Source organism: Corvus hawaiiensis, chromosome 3 (genome assembly GCF_020740725.1).
Source record: "Corvus hawaiiensis isolate bCorHaw1 chromosome 3, bCorHaw1.pri.cur, whole genome shotgun sequence".
NCBI classification, from domain to species: Eukaryota; Metazoa; Chordata; class Aves; order Passeriformes; family Corvidae; genus Corvus; species Corvus hawaiiensis.
The window spans coordinates 48,522,141-48,540,018 of NC_063215.1; the positions used below are offsets into that span (position 1 = coordinate 48,522,141).

The 17,878-nt window shown below is 40.6% G+C and overlaps 1 protein-coding gene across 2 annotated transcripts in view; it reads right to left on the reverse strand.

The window, feature by feature from the left end:
* Positions 1-17,878, reverse strand: part of LAMA4 (laminin subunit alpha 4) — a 102,747-nt gene that overhangs the window by 3,841 nt on the left and 81,028 nt on the right. Inside the window, exons 26-37 of one of the 2 annotated variants that reach the window (XM_048296656.1) lie at positions 17,567-17,702; positions 16,289-16,426; positions 14,640-14,773; positions 13,209-13,373; positions 12,357-12,510; positions 11,469-11,659; positions 9,744-9,933; positions 8,721-8,876; positions 7,732-7,891; positions 6,611-6,741; positions 3,798-3,891; positions 438-557 (exon numbers count right to left, since the gene is read on the reverse strand). In XM_048296656.1, coding sequence (XP_048152613.1) covers positions 438-557; positions 3,798-3,891; positions 6,611-6,741; positions 7,732-7,891; positions 8,721-8,876; positions 9,744-9,933; positions 11,469-11,659; positions 12,357-12,510; positions 13,209-13,373; positions 14,640-14,773; positions 16,289-16,426; positions 17,567-17,702 — 1,769 coding nt within the window. Of the gene's footprint in view, positions 1-437; positions 558-3,797; positions 3,892-6,610; positions 6,742-7,731; positions 7,892-8,720; positions 8,877-9,743; positions 9,934-11,468; positions 11,660-12,356; positions 12,511-13,208; positions 13,374-14,639; positions 14,774-16,288; positions 16,427-17,566; positions 17,706-17,878 lie in introns of both variants that reach the window. The other variant, XM_048296655.1, reaches the window with a different exon arrangement.

Sequence of the window (17,878 nt, forward strand, 5' to 3'; positions counted from 1 at the left end):
CCATGTTTTGTTTTGTGTTCAAAGATGCCATTGCTTGAAGGAGAGGAAAGAAGCCTACCAGCAACTAAACCTTGGGATTCCAGTTACAGTGACAGCGAGTTTCCAATCCCATAAATAAATAAATCACTTCCTAAAAAACCAGTAAGCCCACATGGGAAGGTAAGATAGAAAAAAAAGAATTCAGTTCACTGAATTCTCTACTGAATCCATATCTTACCCTCCAGCAGCTGTGAATGTTTTAATTTCAGTGAAGCAGCACATTTTTTTCTTGGAGAACTTGAGGCAGAACATTTCTGATCAGCTCTTGAGCCTTTGAATTTTACCAGGTTGTTCACATGTTTTGTTCTTTTTTAAAATGAAAAGTGAGTCTTTATGCTTTCTCTGGAAACAGGGTTGAAATCTGAGAACAATGTACCACAAAGATACCAAAAACGTACCTGGTACACCTCCAATAAACACTGGCTCCCTGTGGTCAATTGCCTTTGGATTTAGCGGCCCTACCACATGGTTGACTTCAGAGTCTACATCCAGCTGCACCACATTTGCATCTCTAATAACTGAAAGGAGAAGGAGCAGGGGTCAGCAAGAAGTAGCACATGAGTTTTCTATGACAGACAGAAGTTACCTGTTTGGTGTGAGTAGTTGATTTAGTATTTGCTAGATCGGGTGTAAGCCATCAGTGACAATGTGAGGGTGGATTCTGTCATGGAGCACGGCCAATGGAATATACACTGGGAGCAAGGGTGCTTTTGAGTGGGGCTCTTGATCAGTGGTAGCAGTGTTCAGGCTCCAGGTTATGAGCATACAGTGGCAGGTGGCTTAGAAAAACTGTTTGCCGAATCACTCCCAGTTGGGGATGTATTAGAATGCAGTGAGGCATCTCCCTTGCTTGTGTGCCTGGATTTCCTTCAGAACAGAACCTGAATGCTTGTGGAAAGGGCGCAGACTTTGATCTCTTCTGCAGTGATAGTGGAAGACATCTGCATCTAGACAGGAATATAAGGGGATTCAAAGTAGCTGTTGGGGTCTCCTCCCCCACCGTGCAGCCCTGGGAGAGGGGCCCTGAGGGCACAGACACGGGGTTTCCCTGCCCCTGCTCAGCCTCGTTCCCATTGGTTGGTTTGTGTTCCCTGCGCGGGCAGAAGGACCCTTGGTCCCGTGACTGGAACAGTTCCTGGGCAGAGCTCCGGCCATGCGGCTGGAGAAATAAACATCTCTGAAACAGCTATCAAGAATCTGTCTGTCCGTATATATTTCCTTTCCACGGGACTCCTGGTTTGATATATGCGTGTTGCAGGATCCCCACTGCAACAAATGGTGGAGATTTGTGAGCAGAACGATCCCCGATCCCTAAGCGACTGATTTGTGTGAGTAAACCCTGGAAACTTTGGATTCCTCTTCTTGGTTTTGCTTTGCTATTCCATATCTAAACTATGGAGGAACCGTGGGAAGACTCTTGGCTCTCAGAGCCGCATATGGACATTTATCTTAAACTTAAAATGATTCTTGAACAACGATTTGTAAATTTTAGCTTGATTCAAGCTCAAAAAGAACTGAAACACTTCCTGGCATGGTTGTTTAAGAACTTTTTCTATGTTTCTTGGGATTTAATTCTTACCAAGGGCTTTTGGAAAACCGTTTGGACACAGTTAATACTGGAGTCAAAATATATGCCGATGGAAGAATATTTTCGTGAATATTATTTAGTTACCGAGACTGTTGAGCAATGTCAGCTGTGTCCTGGTGAAGGGAAGCCTGGCGCAGGGACCGTGCGGCCCAGGCCACGTGCACCGAGCGCTCTGAGAGCAGCAGCGAGGCAGTTCCCGCGCGCGGGCGGAGCCACGCGAGCCGCAGTGTCGGTGGCGGAGCGGGGAGCGGCGGGACCCGGCGGTGCCCGAATGGCCCCGTGCAGCGCGTGGTGGAGCGAGCCCCGTGAACGCCCGACCGAGAGGGGCGGTGCGCGGGCGGCGGCTGGCGGCGATGGCGGTGGAACGGAGCCGCGCCCGGCCGAGACGCGCGCTGGAGCAGGGCGCGGGGGGGTCATCGCTCGGGGGCCCGGCCGAGACGTGGGTGCAGCGCCCGGCAGCGGCAGCGAAGCTGCGACCAGAGGAGGCGACGCACGGAGAACTGAGCGGCGTGGCCCGGCCCGGCCCGCACAGCCCCGAACGCGACCCCGGGAAGAGCGCGCAGGCACCAGCAGCCCCGACAATTCCAACACGGGAGCGACCGAAGGAGAGAGCAAAGACGCAGCAAGACAGAAAACAGCAGCCACTCGGAAAAAGGAAAAGATCATAGCAACTAAGACCTTAGGGATAGTAAAATGGTATAATGTTAAGCAAAATTATGGTTTTATAACAAGGTGTGACAACCAGCAAGACATATTCGTGCATAGAACTGCTATTAAAAAGAATAACCCTGAAAAATGCATCCCAAGCTTGGGAGATGGAGAGGTGGTGGAATTTAATATTGTACTAGGGAGAAAAGGGTTACAAGCATCGCAGGTCACTGGGCCTGATGGTGTTCCTGTAAAAGGCAGTATATATGCAAAAAATCGTAGTCATGTTAGACAGTATCTCCATTGTAAGTCCCCCCTACAGTTTCCCTTTCCTAATCCCACCTTTCCCTTTTACCCTATGTCCTATTACCCCCAGTGTATTCCCAATCCGTTTTTTCACCCATGGTTTCCCTCACAAAACCATGCTTTTGCCAATTGTTTCCCCAAAAATCCCTTTCCAATGCCGAGTGGGGGATGAAAAGGGGGAGGGAAGAAGTTAAACCCTCTCCTGCCTCAGTTTCCCCACAAAGCATGCTCAGAGAATTCTGTCTCCCTTCTGTCAGCCCTAAGATGTTCCAGAGAATCTGTTTGGACATTTAAAGACTCAGGAGGGTGGCTTGTTTTGTTTTGAAACTGTTCTTGTTATGTTTATCCAGTTGTTTTCATTCTCCTTTTATTAAAATAAAACGGGTGAGGTGTTGGGGTCTCCTCCCCCACCGTGCAGCCCTGGGAGAGGGGCCCTGAGGGCACAGACACGGGGCTTCCCTGTCCCTGCTCAGCCTCGTTCCCATTGGTTGGTTTGTGTTCCCTGCGCGGGCAGAAGGACCCTTGGTCCCGTGACTGGAACAGTTCCTGAGCAGAGCTCCGGCCATGCGGCTGGAGAAATAAACATCTCTGAAACAGCTATCAAGAATCTGTCTGTCCATATATATTTCCTTTCCACGGGACTCCTGGTTTGATATATGCGTGTTGCAGGATCCCCACTGCAACAGTAGCCAGGGTTTGGAAGCACTTTTTGACTTTTAAAACCAGGAAAGGATGACTGTCTGGCACACAGGGAAAATCCTGACTGTAGACATCTCTATGTTGTGAGCAAAAGGTTCCCCACATCCGTCTTGTTATTTTACTTTTAAGGGCAGCATATACTTGTGCCTACTGTATTCTATCAATTTATTTAACCTCTAATTGGGAAAGGAAGAATATGATGTGGTGTATAAGTTAGGAAAGGTAGCCAGCATTTCAGCTAGGCTGCTTTCTGTTCTTTGAGTAAGGAGCTTCCATCTTTGTTTGTTCTTCCTATCTTTGTAGGAACTTGTGCTTGTCCTTGCAGGAAGCTCTATAGTTCTGTGTCTGAGGGATGAGTAAGCCTGTGTCTTTCACACAAACTTGGGTCTTGACAGGTGAAAAAGAAGAACTGAAAATACTTCTGCATTGCCAATGCTCTAGCCCATGGAGATGGGTATCTGGGGAGGGGCAGATGGGCTCTTCTACCTTAATTAGGAGGTGATCACTTTTTACTGACCTGCAATTCGATGCCACCTGCCATCGCAGAGACTCTGTTTCAGTGTCACTGAAGTTGAAAAATCCCGGATTCCATTATTCAGTTTCACAGTAACCTGAGGGAAAATAACGTAATCATCACTTTAAACCCCCTCTTTTTCTCTTTTTACCTTCTGTTTAATAATGTTGTATTCCCCACTCAAAACCTGTCAAATATCCAAGAGAAAGGAAAACATGATTTCATTAAATTCTTCAAAATAAAGTGCCTTTTAAATCCAAATTTATTTTGTTTGGGTTTTTTTCAGTTGTTCAGATTCAGTAACTCTGAGACATTCCTAATTATCTCAAGGAAGAGTTCAAAAAAAGATTTAAAAATAAGGGCTAATTTCACTCATTTACTAGTACCTCTACTCTATAATTTCCTGGGTGGTAAATTAGTGTTTAGAGGCATCAGATGATGTTTTGGAAACTTGCTAGCCACTTAATAAAGGAAAACAGTCATGAAAAACCCAAGTATAAACAAGCAGAAAAGATGTGAGAAAGGAATAGACAGCAAATTTAAGAATGACTTTTAAGTTACTTGTTCAAGCTTACCAATAAATCTGTGGGAGAGCTAGAAAGTGAACTTAATTCTGAATTTTGCACCTCTGCTTCAGTTAATGGATTAATATCTCTCTGCGTGGAAATGTTCCAGCAGCAGCAAAACAGTGTTGTGCCCCTATTGTGGAGTATGGGATTCCTGGTGATGATTGCCAGAGAACTCCACACTCTGAGTCCAAACAATCAGGCCTTTCAAATGTCGAAGTTGTCCCTGATTATGCTGACTCCAGGTGGACTGAAAATCACAGAATCGTAGAATGGTTTGGATTGGAAGAAGATCATCTCGTTCCAATCTCCCTGCTGTGGACAGGAACACCTTTCATCAGATCAGGTTGCTCAGAGCCACATCCAACCTGGTCTTCCAACATTTAATGGGATGGGTCAGGCACAACTTTTCTGGGCAACCTGTTCCAGTGCCTCACCACCCTCACAGAAAAGAATTTCCTCCTCATATCTAATCTAAATCTACTCTCTTTCAGTTTGAAGCCATTCCCCCCTGTCCTGTCACTACGTAATTGTAAAGAGCATCTTGCAAGGAAACAACTTATGTTTAATTCTGGAGGGTCTCTGTTTTGATACAGTTATAACCAAGAGATATTAAATATTTTTTTTCCAGAAGGGCACCAACAACACAATTAAAATGATCCTCATGTTCTCTTTTATCCACCCTTGGACAAAATGTATAGATTAAAGCAAATAAAGAATCACAGGAGAAAGTGACTCCTTAATAAATCCTCCAGTCAAGCTGTACTGATAGAGATGTGTACATTTAAAAAATGAATTAAAGTTGCTGATCTAATTTGTCCAGCAAAACAGTTTTCACGAAACAGGTCTTTTGTAATGCATTCAAAGATTGCATTAGTTAGCAGATAGTTAATGGTAAAGAAACACAGTTCCTTACTAAGAAGGTACTGGACTGCTGCAGTGACAAACAGGGAAGAGCTGCTTTTCCAGGGTGAATTTTGTTTATGAATTGCATATGCATTATACAGAAAGTGAGGTGTGAAGCAGTAAGTGAAGCAGCACCTTTTGTTAGACCAACTGATACAGTTGGGAAAACAAGACAAATTATTGGACATGCAGACCTTTGGTTAGAACTTTACATAAGAAGTACTACGCTGGACCGGTTCTATACAGACTCAGCTTTTAAGTGTGGCATGATACACATCAGCACAATGTACTTAAGAATTTCTCTGTTAGTTCACCAAGGACTAGATACAGGTGTAAGAATTGGCTTCGTCTTACCTAATCAGCTGTCAAAAGTTAGGTGTCTAACTGAAGCACTGGTTCTCTCTACAGCCAATATAGAAAAATACATTCTCTGAATAATGACTCATTTAGTCACCTAATTAGACACCTGCTTTAGGATAGGATGAATCATGATGTTAAACTGTCTACGCAGTTGCTCTGCTGTAGGTTCCTGCTCTTGCAGGAGATGTGAGAGTATTTCCTCAGGTGTTGCATTTCTAACTGTGGTACAGCCAGCCTCACTTAAATACCCTTTCACTTTGAATGACAGGTCATCATTGCAGTGATTGAAGAATATCCACACTGCTTAGTCTCTTGACTGTGCCCTGAGTTTCTCCTCTGCAAGAAAGACCAAAAAGCTGCCAAGATTTCCCATGCTCTAAATCTTTGCTTGTGTTGTCCACTTAAGACTGAAATTTATTACTGTATGTATGCAATGAGTAGCATAAAGAGATCCAGATTTTATCAATGAACACAATTTAAAAAAAAAAAAAAAGCAATAGCAACAGCTATATGGTGAGTTAATTTCAAACCTCTCTCCTTCATTTGTGCTCCAGAGCCTGTAGAAATCAGGCCAGCAGACAATCACAACTTTTTCTTTCCCTCACTCTTTTCATCACACACATATCTGATAAAGAAAGAAGAGACTGAGTGTAACTCAGACTTATCTTTTAAGAAAAAAGAAATAAAAATTTATTGACAGTTACCTTGTAACTGTGATACATTTTTAATGTGTGGGTGAAAGAGCAGTGCCAAACGAAGTATTTATAGCTTGTATCAGTAAAGTGATCTGATCTTGTCTCAGGTGTTATCTTCAGTATTTTAAAATAAATATTTGGTTTGCCTAATCTAAGCAGTTATTATATTTAGGAGAGAAATAAGAATCAGTTAATGGCAAATTAGTAAGACAAAATCTGCATGTAGCCAAGCCTATGTAGGTGGAAGAGAAACCAGTCAAGGCAGTGGAGCAGATGTGACCCATTATACCTGTCCATTTCTCATGTGCATGTTCAAGTACTCTCCATTCACGCTGTGACCATGCAGTAGGATTCCTGAGCTGCTTCGGGGACGTATTTCAAAAACAACTTCAAATTTCAGGCCTAAACTGAAGGATTCATCTGTGAGGTAAAAAGAATAACATTATTTTTGTACTGAGTTAGTGATGAAATTAGACATTTATTCAAAGTCAAAATAGAACATCAAGCCCCGGGTGGATTTTATTTGTTCTTAAAACTATTGAAATGTGAGATACCATGGTGTGCTGTCAATGACCCATTTTAACTTTTGTTTTGATTGCATTTGCTTGGAGTACTAATAAAGGTTTATTTACTTTTCTCATTATTTAAAAAATGTATTTTGTTTAAAAATATTTCTTAGCAATGAAATGGACAGCACAAAGTCAATGATCTGTATTTTTTGGCAGTTTCTTATTGTGCAATTTCCTAGGCACTCAGCAGTCATTATTGAGTGAGTGGGAGTTCACTTGAGCTTTGATGATTCAGTAGGAGAAACTCCCTTTTTCAATCTGGTGACAGGCCAGGGAGCAAATTAGAAACACTTGTCTGATTTTTCTTGGTGCTGCCAGTGAATAGGGTTGTGCAGTTTCCTTTCTTGTTCAGATCAGAGCCTACGTGACCAAAACACCCTCATAAAACTCTTCTTGAGACACAGCAGGCCTAAATGACAGAAAAGATGTGTTCTGTCATGCTGTTCTGTATCAAGACATGCAGAAAGCCTTTCTGCAGGATTTTTTAATTGCATGTTGTTCTATTAATTAAAAAAATAAGGGATGACCCTCTGATGGTGTACTTGGTCTTGGCCACATTGACTTCTAAAATAATTTTAGCATATTATGGTCTGTTCCTTTGGTAAATTATTCTTATTATTTGAAATACATACATACAGATGTGTTTATGTAACAACTTGTTAAGTTTCATGGTGACATTGTGACCTGTCAATATCATCTGCTTACTACAAGAGTGATCTGTTTCTGATAATCCTTACAGTTCATAGCCTCAGAAATTACTACCTTTAGTGAAAAATGCCATTCAAAGCACAGGGAATATTTCAGTCCTATTTTGGGATACATTTGTTTAAGAGTATATTACCAAGGACGACATATCCTCCTTCTGATGAAAAGTATGTTCCTGCTTCTGATGGGCCTTCAAAGCAAGGTGTTACACTAAAAGTCTGTGAAGCTGAAGTAAGTGGTCTTCCATTGAGCTGTAAGTTGCTGAGACAACCACTAAAGCTGTAGACAGAGTTAATCTGGGGGGAGAAAAAACCGTTGATTAGTAAATAAATTCCTTGTGGAAGAAAGTAAATTCTTCTGTCTTTATTTTTACTTGTTTATAAGCTGTAAGGCTGTGATTGGCTGGCATGTAAGTTTTGAAATAAAAAACAATTTCCAGAGAAGGGAAACAGGAAAAATGATTCTCATAGCCTCTCATGTTTTTTTGATGACTTCAAGGTAATTCCAGCTTGTGTTGTTTCTCAAACAGTTCTTACTGAACTGTGAGAAACAAAGCACAACTAGGGCAAGGCAGTGCTATACATATACCTCATAGCCTCAAGGCAAGACAGTGGTCTACTTTTTCAGAGTAGTTTATCTATCTTGTTAGGCACATAACACTAACGATTACCTTGAAAGAGACTGTTATGTTCATTTTTGGTTTAACACTCCTTTCCATATACTTCAGTGCCAAGCTGTAGAACAGAATCCTGACCTTTAGGTGCTTAAAGCAGAGGTACTAAGACAATGTTAAAATCTCTCCAAAACTCATTCTGTATCTCAGACTACAGGGTGATCTCGCCTAACATTACTTGTCTCATCTAATTTTGCATATCACTAGGATTTCTCTGTTCCTCATAGACCATTGGTTTCACAGCTGCTGCTGCAAGGCTATGGAAGCCTAACCCAGCTACCACCACCCCAGCCCTGTGGGAGCTTTGCTCTATACATGAACTGAGCTGTCTGCTCCTCAGCAGGATGAGGATCAAGATCTTAATAAGCTTTTGTCTGATCTCATCCCTACAGTCATCTTTTGTATTAACTTTACATAGAGGTATGGGGTCTGTACATAGAGGTCTGCTTTACCTGGATGTTTTTCACAGCTTTTCCGGGAGCTACACCTCCAATATAGAGTGGTTCAGTGACTTGCCAAGTATTCGCATTCCCATCAAAAGGTTCTTCTAGTACTCGGAGACCATCAATTATCAAGCGACCAATATTTTTGCCTCTAATAAATATCACCTAGGAAGGGAAGAAAAAAAATGTGGAAGATTACTTTCATCTGTTAAGGGATCACTGCTGTGCAGTGGAAGAAGATGAGATATTTGAGAAGAAAAGTGTGTGAGTGATACTCTACAAGCCTGTTTTGTTAACTGCCAGTGTTCTTTGCTGGACAACACTCTTTTTTTCATATTCATGTGAAAGCTAGATAGTAAAACTGCTGCTTTTCTTGCATTTTAGTGTGTAAGACAGAGGTAATCAAGGTGTCATAAGGTCTACTGAGATTTCCTCATCTTATATCTGCATACATGATTCATTGCTACCTATCAGTGTTAGCATTTTTACAGTCTTCATTAGTTTTATGGTGTGGATTCAGCCAACCTGCTTTAAACACTTACATGCCCAAGTCAGTAGTTTAGTAACTGTAGGCTTCCTCTGTAGTTAATGAGGAGAGATACCTACAGAGGGAAATTCACCTTGACTCCTAAAATTGTCTTTATTTTCATAGACTACTGAGGTAGCCTAAGACAGCTGTACTCCTTTCTTAGGCACTTCAAAGACATTAGCTGAACAAAATTATTCTAGTCCTTCCTTTCCTAGCTCTCTTAACTCTTAACTGCCTTACTGTTCTGCTTGTTTCCTTCATTTCTGTTCAGCTGTTAGTGTTGGGAAGTACTGAATTTTTATAACTGACTCACTTTCCCGTCCCTAGTTAATGACTTGATAAAATGCTGCATGGAAGATTTAAAAATATTGATGGAAGTTTCTCAACATATAGGTATGTTTATGAATACATGAATGAAAACTCCCTGAGCTGTCACATGAGCGGTGTCTTTACTGCAGCCTTGGTAGCATGTGCCATCATAATGATTGCTTTCTTTTACTTACGTTGTGCCACAGACCATCATTGTATTTCTCTTGGCTCTTAATCCTTATCTTCTGATGACCAGCATTAAACATAAAAATGAGTCGGCCATGAGCAACGAAAAGGGCCATGAAGTTGGTCTCTTTTTGATCCGAAACGTAGAAAATCATTCCATGAGATGAGTGAGTTTTCAGACTGATAGAGAAGTGAGCTCTAGCACATAAAAACACAATATTAACATTAAAGCAGATATATTTGATTTAAATCAAACATCAGTCAGAGGAAGACTGAGATTTTCCTTTCATCCAAAGAAATATTAATCTTCTTTATGGAAGTGGTGTTTCTGAGAAATATTCTATGATGGTTTTTTGAGCAGAAGTCAAAGCTGGAGAAGAAGCTGCCTGGCAAGGAACTTGTTTTCAAAAATTAAAATCTCTGGAGTGAATAAATTCAATGCAGACCACCAAAATCTGACACTATATACACTACATTTCCTTTCATGTTAAACAGCAATGTTGGGGGAATTTTTAAGTGGGATGGCATGGAGGTCTGGTGTTTATGTTATTCCAGACTTAGTCTAGGCTTCCCCTTCCCTGTAGTTCCTTGTGAAGTCCAAGACAACATGGGAAGTTATACCATTGTTGGTTCGACGTTGCCACAGTGAAAATTTCTTGAGTGATTGCTATTATTACTTACGGTCTAAAACATGGCAAAGCTGTATTGGTGTAGGACAGTGCCAGAACTGATTCTTCCTTCCTCTGATGTCAGGTGACTAGCCTAGTTTCCATTCTTCATATTGTCTCAAGGATCTATACATTCCCAATTGCATCTGTGTGTACATTCCACAGACACTCAGTCCCTCCCTTGCCAATATCAGTTGTTTTAAAACACCACAACTCACTGCTTTTTTAAAATGAACACTGCAATAACAAAGCTTTAGTAACAGTTGGAAAATAAATACGTGTTGTAGGAATGAAGGTGGGATGAAGATATTAGAGTTTGGGTTTTCTTCATATGGGTACTGTCAGGACTGCCCTAAGTAAAATACTATTCAATTAAAATGAACATAATTATTTTTTAATTTAAATCAGGAAAGAACACTCTTTTCTGAGTTAGTGGTCTGGTATGCTTCCAGGAAGTGCTGTCTTGTTGAATTTATAGTCTTTAATGGAAAGTATTAAACTAAAATTCTTGTTGGATTTTGAATATTGCATGACATATTCTGTGGGAGTCTGAAAACTAAATGTTGACAGTATCTGGACTCATTATTACTTACATTTCCATTATGGCTTGAATTGGACAAGGTTTTCATAGCTTTATGTCCTACTGCACTGTGAAGATTCCCAACCAATACACTACTGACAAGATCCACTCATCATGTTACTGCTTCCCTTCTGCTCTAATGCCTTTGCTTCTTGGGTAAGGAGACTGATTATTGTGCACTGCCTGTGTAGAACCAACATCCTCAAAAGCTTCATATAAATAGGCAAGAACACACATTTTGTTAATATGCAATGCAGATGAAGACTCCACAAGATGGATGTAACTGGAAACACATTCTATGTATTGCTCTTACTCAACTGAAGCACCTTTTAATATAACCCAACAACGTGTTCTCCACAGAGTGTAGCCTAAGATATAAAGGAAAAAGCCAGGGTAACAGCAGAAATGTGTCCCTTTAAAAAAAATTTGAAATACTTCTTTCTCCTCCCCAGCATATTTCATTTTTATCTCTAAAGTCACTTTACCTTTGACTGAAATCCTTTGGTACGTGATCAAACTCTTGCCGGCTGTTTGCTGTTCCTCCAAATTGGTAGGCATGTTCAGTTGCTTTGGGATTCATGGGCAAGTGGCACTGAGGGTCTCTTTGCAAATTCGCTTGATACAGTTTTTTGAGGCTAGATGAAGGCTGTGAAATCTTGTCTTTATGTCTTCCCACCTTCATAGAAAAAGAGCTATTAACCAGAATTTTTAGCTAATATTGGACATAATAAAATAACAGTATCATTTATATATGAACTACTAATATATTATCTCCCTACATAAATACCAGGATTGTTCCCAAGTCAAATTTTCCTTGAATAGATCTACTATAAATGCTGATTTAGGATGGAACAAGGGATTAACAAAATACTTGTGTAGCTAACATAATTACAATTCTTTTTTTTTTTTGCTGTTTTCCTAATTAAATATTTTTCTTTCTGCTTTTGGCGATATCAGCTATACTATAGGCATAAGAGGATATGCTCGGACTAGAAATTCTGCATGCTGGAGGAAGGTTTTTCCCCCATTTATATTAATGTGTGCTAATTGTACCCAGTAGAGAGCCACACAGAAGTAGCTGAGATCAGAAGCAAGCTTATTGCCTTTAGAAGACAGAAGAAATCAAAAAGGCTTGTTTCTGAAGTACTTTTTTTTAAGAAGTCAGGTATTTTATTTTAGTGTACTAGCCAAGGAGAATGATGCAACTGTAGGCCAGATAGATTGTGTCAGGGCAATCATTTGCAGTGATGGAATATGTAAAGGAACAGGATCCTTTCCTTCGTATATGTGACATTGTCTTTATGCATTTTAGATCCATAATTTGGAGAATTTTGGAAAACTCCAGAGTGGTACTGGAGCAATTTTTATCAGACCTTTTTATTACGGTTTCCTTTGGCTTTTGATGAGTTTTTTCCTTTCTTATGGAGAAGAGCAACTGGAGGAGATTCAACAGGGCATCCATACAAAGATGCCTGAACTTTCTCAGAGTACTTCTGGAAATCTTCCACTTCAACCTCTTGATCCAACCTGTGTTTCAAAGAGGAGATGACAAGAACAGTTTTTTTTCCAAGTGTTGGAATTATCTTAATAAAAATTTCAGAATTGTACATTTATGGATAAAATTGTATTTGAATGCACTATTTTTCATTCTTGGATCGGGGATAAAAGTACAGATTGATCAGTCAATGTGTGGGTAATGAGGACAGCCTATACTACCTCTGCTGTTGTATAAATGCTGGCATAAACAGAGAGTGTCAACCTGCAGCATCAAATTCACCTTTAAAATCTATATAAGAACATTTCATAGAGCAATTAAGATCAACACATTCTGACCATTTTCTCATGCCCAAACTCCTAACTTCCCCGGCTTCTGTGAGATGCCTTAAAACCATTTTGTTTCAAAGGCCGATCTGAAAGCTACGTAATATAAATGTAAATTACAGCTATGCAAATTATTCATTGCACCAGCAGCATTAGCAGGTGCAGTACTGAAAGCTTATTTCATCAAGTTATTCCCACCTTAACAATATCTTAACCTAGCAGATCTGTGCCAACAGATTCAATAGCAAATAAGGTAAGAATCTTATTCACGCATGCTGTCTAGCCTCACAAAATGAGACAGGAATTTTTATTGTGACAATAAATCACTTCTCATGAGCTACTATTCAAGTTGTCAGGCAGGGGCAGTGACTGCCTGTTAATGTGTTTGGGAGGATGTTACTCACCTAGTGAAGTAGGCGTTGCTTATGCAGCCAGTGAAGTTGGCTTGCTGTGTTCTGAGGGGAGAGCCACCAAAATAAAACTTCTTGATGCTGTCTGGGCTTTTCCCTGCTCTGTCCTTTGCTGGGTTCTTCTTGCTCTGTTTCTTGTCATCAACAGTCAGCTCATACCTGCAAAGGAAAAGCATCCATTTTGCAGGCTTGCTTTGGAAACATCAGTGCCAGTGATCACACCGGCAGCACATTACACACACCCAAGATGCTCCACTCAGAGCATGCATCACTGAATGGTAGTGCTCAAAGGCATGAGAGGACCTTTTTGCTTTTAGGTATGCAATAAGTAGCAGTACAATAAACAATTGGCAAAGTTGTGTACTTTGGCCCATGGATTTAATATTACCCTGCAGTTAATTGTGAAGTCCAAAATTGTACAGTGAAGAAAGATAAACTAAGGGATTGCTGATGAAGGGATGGAGCCACCATATGGGTAAAATAAGATCCAAGCACATGCTAATCTTTCTTGTTTTGCCCCTATCCCTTTTTCCTTCTCTTTCATCACAGTGCATTGGTGTTTGAGCTTATACAATGCTTTTTTACCTAATCTGATTTTGCAACCCATTAATTGTTGCAGAAGTCATGAATGATTCTCTGGCTTTAATAAGAAACTGAATATACTAAAGCATCAGACACTGATTTTGTTTGGCAAACTCAGGGAAACATGACAATCCCCGCGGTTATTCCAAGGCACCTTTTCACACCTTCAGCTTTTCAAACTGTGGTTCTTGGATGTCAGAAGTTATAGGTACAAACCTTCATTTCCACTAGAAAAGTAAGAATAATCTGCTTGTATCTCATAGGCAAGATTCTTAAAGAAAGTTGCTTTGATTACATGACCTTCTAAAAAATATTTAAACATATAAACAATAGTTAAACATACCAATAAACCAAAGCTTTCAAGTTTTTCAAGGAGCACAGAGAGAGACTTATTCCCTACTGCTGTATTTAGTCTTACATTTGTGGCTGCCAGTGCTAAAAATATTTTTAACATGTTCCACTGTGTATATCCCAAATGAATGCTTTATGTGAAGATGCCTCAATTACTTTAGGGTCAACTGGGAATTGTTTTAACAAATTAGAAGAATCAATCCTGTTAAAAAATGAACTAATGCTAGCCTAAAATGTTATTAAACTGCATTCTTACCTGAGGACAAAGAAGGACTAAGCTTTCAGAAAAACTATTATTTTCGTTTTATTAACAGTTCCCATCATCTTGTGCTCAGGCCAAGCTGGCCAGTTTTCAATCACACTTAAAAATCAGTCATTTAAAAAATGCCCCACTCAAGTGTCACTTTGAAAGTGAGTGTTAAATGATAATGTGCTTTACAAGAAATATTTCTATTCTAAAGGTAGGGAATAAAAGATACTGGAGAACTTTACCTTTCTGGGGTGACAGAAGTAATGATGAAATGGGTTTTTCCATCATTGTAATTTCGGTCTGGTGACTGAATTTTGGTTCCACTTGCATTTAAAACCACAGCACCTCTCTCCATAGAGATGGATAATACATCTGACTGAAATACAGAAAAAAGCATCTTCATAAGCAAGTATTACACAGAAAATTTAACAGTTCTGTGCATCTTCCCATTGCATTTATTTCCCTTCTGGCTGTTTTCCACGTTTGTGCTTAACTTGCAAAAAGATATACTCCGAGAAGCAAAACGAGAGATGGTATCATTAGAATTTATATTCTTGCCACTTTTTAAGCCTGAATTCTGGGAATTCTGCTGCTGATTGTGTCTCATGTGTCTGTCACGTGGGCTCCTTCCATGTAGCACAAATGTACGATGTTTGCATTTCATTTGTATTTCTGGTGCCCTGGTAGTGTATTGAGCAGCTGTTAAGACCAAGACGTTTTTTTCTTTTTCTAATTCCCTCTGACCAGACCCTTTCAATCACTCAAAATTATCTCCGAGATAAGATGTGCTATCTGGGTCAGGAATATGGGATCACTGTGCCACTAGCAGGAATACTCTCAGTTCCATTAGAGCAAGCACTGCCACTGTGCAAGGTAGAATCATTCTGTCTCATTCTGCCAAGTGCTAAACAGCTCAACTTGCGTTTGTTAAGTAGGGCACTTGGCACCTCATAGGATTAGAGCTTTTGAGTTAAAACCTGAAGTGGTGTGTGTGTGAGGCCTCATTTATGCAAACGATGTGGGGAACTGACACGGTTACTGATTTCAATTTAAGGTAATACTCCAGGCTGCAACACGTGAGAGTTTAGAAGTGGTTATCGGTGTCACACAGCCTTCTCTGCTGCACTGCTGATGATACTCTGCAAGCATAGCAGAACAGACATTTGGGGGTGGTTGCAAATGTTCTGTCATCTGAGCTCATGCTTGCTGCAGATGTCAGTCTGAGCCTGCAGGATCTTGGGATCGCGTTGTCTCACACAACATTTTGTTAGTGCAAGTCCGTATTTCTGCCCGTGTCACACTTCTGAGGGGGGTATTGAGAGCAGCCTGGCTTCCCATAGCTGCAAGGAGCTATTCTCAAGAGCAGCTTTTCCCGGTCACACGTGGAGGTCTGAGTGCCATCTGGGAATATAGGCAGCTTTCTGACTGATTTCTGTGAGCTCAGCAATGCTCGAAATACCATGCCACCGTTTCTAACAAACTTTGCTTCTAGGTGATTGTCTGGATGGCAAATGTCAGGTCCTTAATATTATTTGTACTTTGGTAGCACCTGCAGGTCCAAATAGGGATTGCAGTGCTGCTGAGTACAGGAAGACGCTCTGTGCATTTCTGCCCTAGAGGACTTCAGCGAGCCCAAATGGATGCATGTTAATTCTAGGCATATGATCCAGTTCTCTTCTCAGCATCAAAATAACGTCGAAGCATTGCTGGTTTTCATCTGTAGATCAAATGCAAACTGTAAAAATGAGGTCACCAGTGAATGCTTCTGTATTGCAGACTGCTTTCTCTATCATAAAACCATAAAGTGAAAAATCGTGTTATTCTCCTAGTATTCTCCTGGGAAAAAATGTGAAGGTAAAATAAAACAAACAGTAAAAAAATAGATACTTACTCCTTCAGAATAGTAAAACAACAGCCCGCTGGGCTGCAATGTCCGGAAATTAAAGCCTCCTTCGAATTCAGTAAAGAGGGACGCTTTTTGGCTTGATGCAATGAAGCTCTCTCCATTGAAATATGCATTGCGGGACATCTATGTATTAAATAAAACAAAATTACAAGTGAACCTCAGAAAACATTCCAATAATACAAAGAACGAGGCTATTTTTTTTTTCTTACAATTGCAGCCAGTTCGGTTCTAAAAAGCCTTCAATTTTTCCTTCATATCTTAACCTAATTTATGTAGGCTTTCCCTCACATCATGGAAAAAACTTGAGAAAGTGTAGCAATTTTAGACTAAGTCAAATTATTCTCAGCTTCCTGGGATCTTGGCCTCATCCTAAGTCTGCTGATGTTAGTGAGCATGAAAAGTAGAAGCAGAGGGGCTCACACCCCCATCTGAGCTGTGTGGCACTGAGTCACAGTTCCAACACATGATATATTACTTTGTGTGCTGTGCTGGGTACTGAGATAGAGGGTGTTGGACATGGTGGTCTCTAACCCTTTGAGTCTCAGGAGCAAAACTCGGTCCAAAGTAGGACAAATTGCAGATAGCTTCCTTGTTGACACAGGGTAAGATTGTAGTGATGAGTTCTACAAGTGATCCTTCTCCTTCACAGGTTTGCAGCATGGCTTTTGATAGACATGTCCACAGGATGAAGACCCCAAACACAGTCTGTATTTGCCAGCCTTGCATTGTAATGGAAAATTGATGAATGATGGAAGGGACTGGAAGCTAAATGGCAATTTTCTCAGAGCTAATGCTGGTGCAGTTGGTGTTGGTGTGTGTGTCACAAAGGAAGAGCTGATCTGGCTTAAGGGGAGAACTCATTTGAAGGGTGAATATTTTGCTGTCTTTTCCATTTCACACATCTATACTAGGGTGTATGTAAGGATGATTCTCCTTGTATCTTTAAGAAAAACCAAATTACGTTGGAGTATTTCCATTCAGAATACAGCACATGATTTATTTCAGATCCAGCTTTCGCACTGCCATTTCACATATAAGAAGAATTTTAAGTGAAACACCTTGTACTATAGTTCAGAGTGAAAATTGGGTATTATGTCAGCAGACTTAACAGACACACACAAACCCCCACCTCTGCCAATGAGTGAGTGCATGGTCATTTCCTTGGTGGAAGACTGTCTTTCCATTGTTTGGAGTAAAATTCAAGCTCCCAGCTATATCCATTGTCAAAATTTGCTCTTTTGTCACAAATGGTGTTATGCTTACCAGTGAATCCTCTGGGCACCCGTAGCTGATTCCCAGGGTTCCTGGTTCTTCCAACAAGTTGAAATCCTTCTTTTGGAACTGGAAGCCCTTCATGCAGCCTTTAAAGCCGATACTTCCTGCCAGATGAGAGCTAATGCTGCTGGATGACAATGCCAAACAAGCTGCAGTTAGATAGCACTTGCCTTTCTGAACGGGTTTTTGTTGCCAGGGTGTTCTAAAAGAGCTGGAAGAACTTCAGTAATTTGCCTCACTAGTGTCCAATTCTTGCATCTTTATGTAAAACAACCAGTGAGCCACATTCTATGTTTTGAA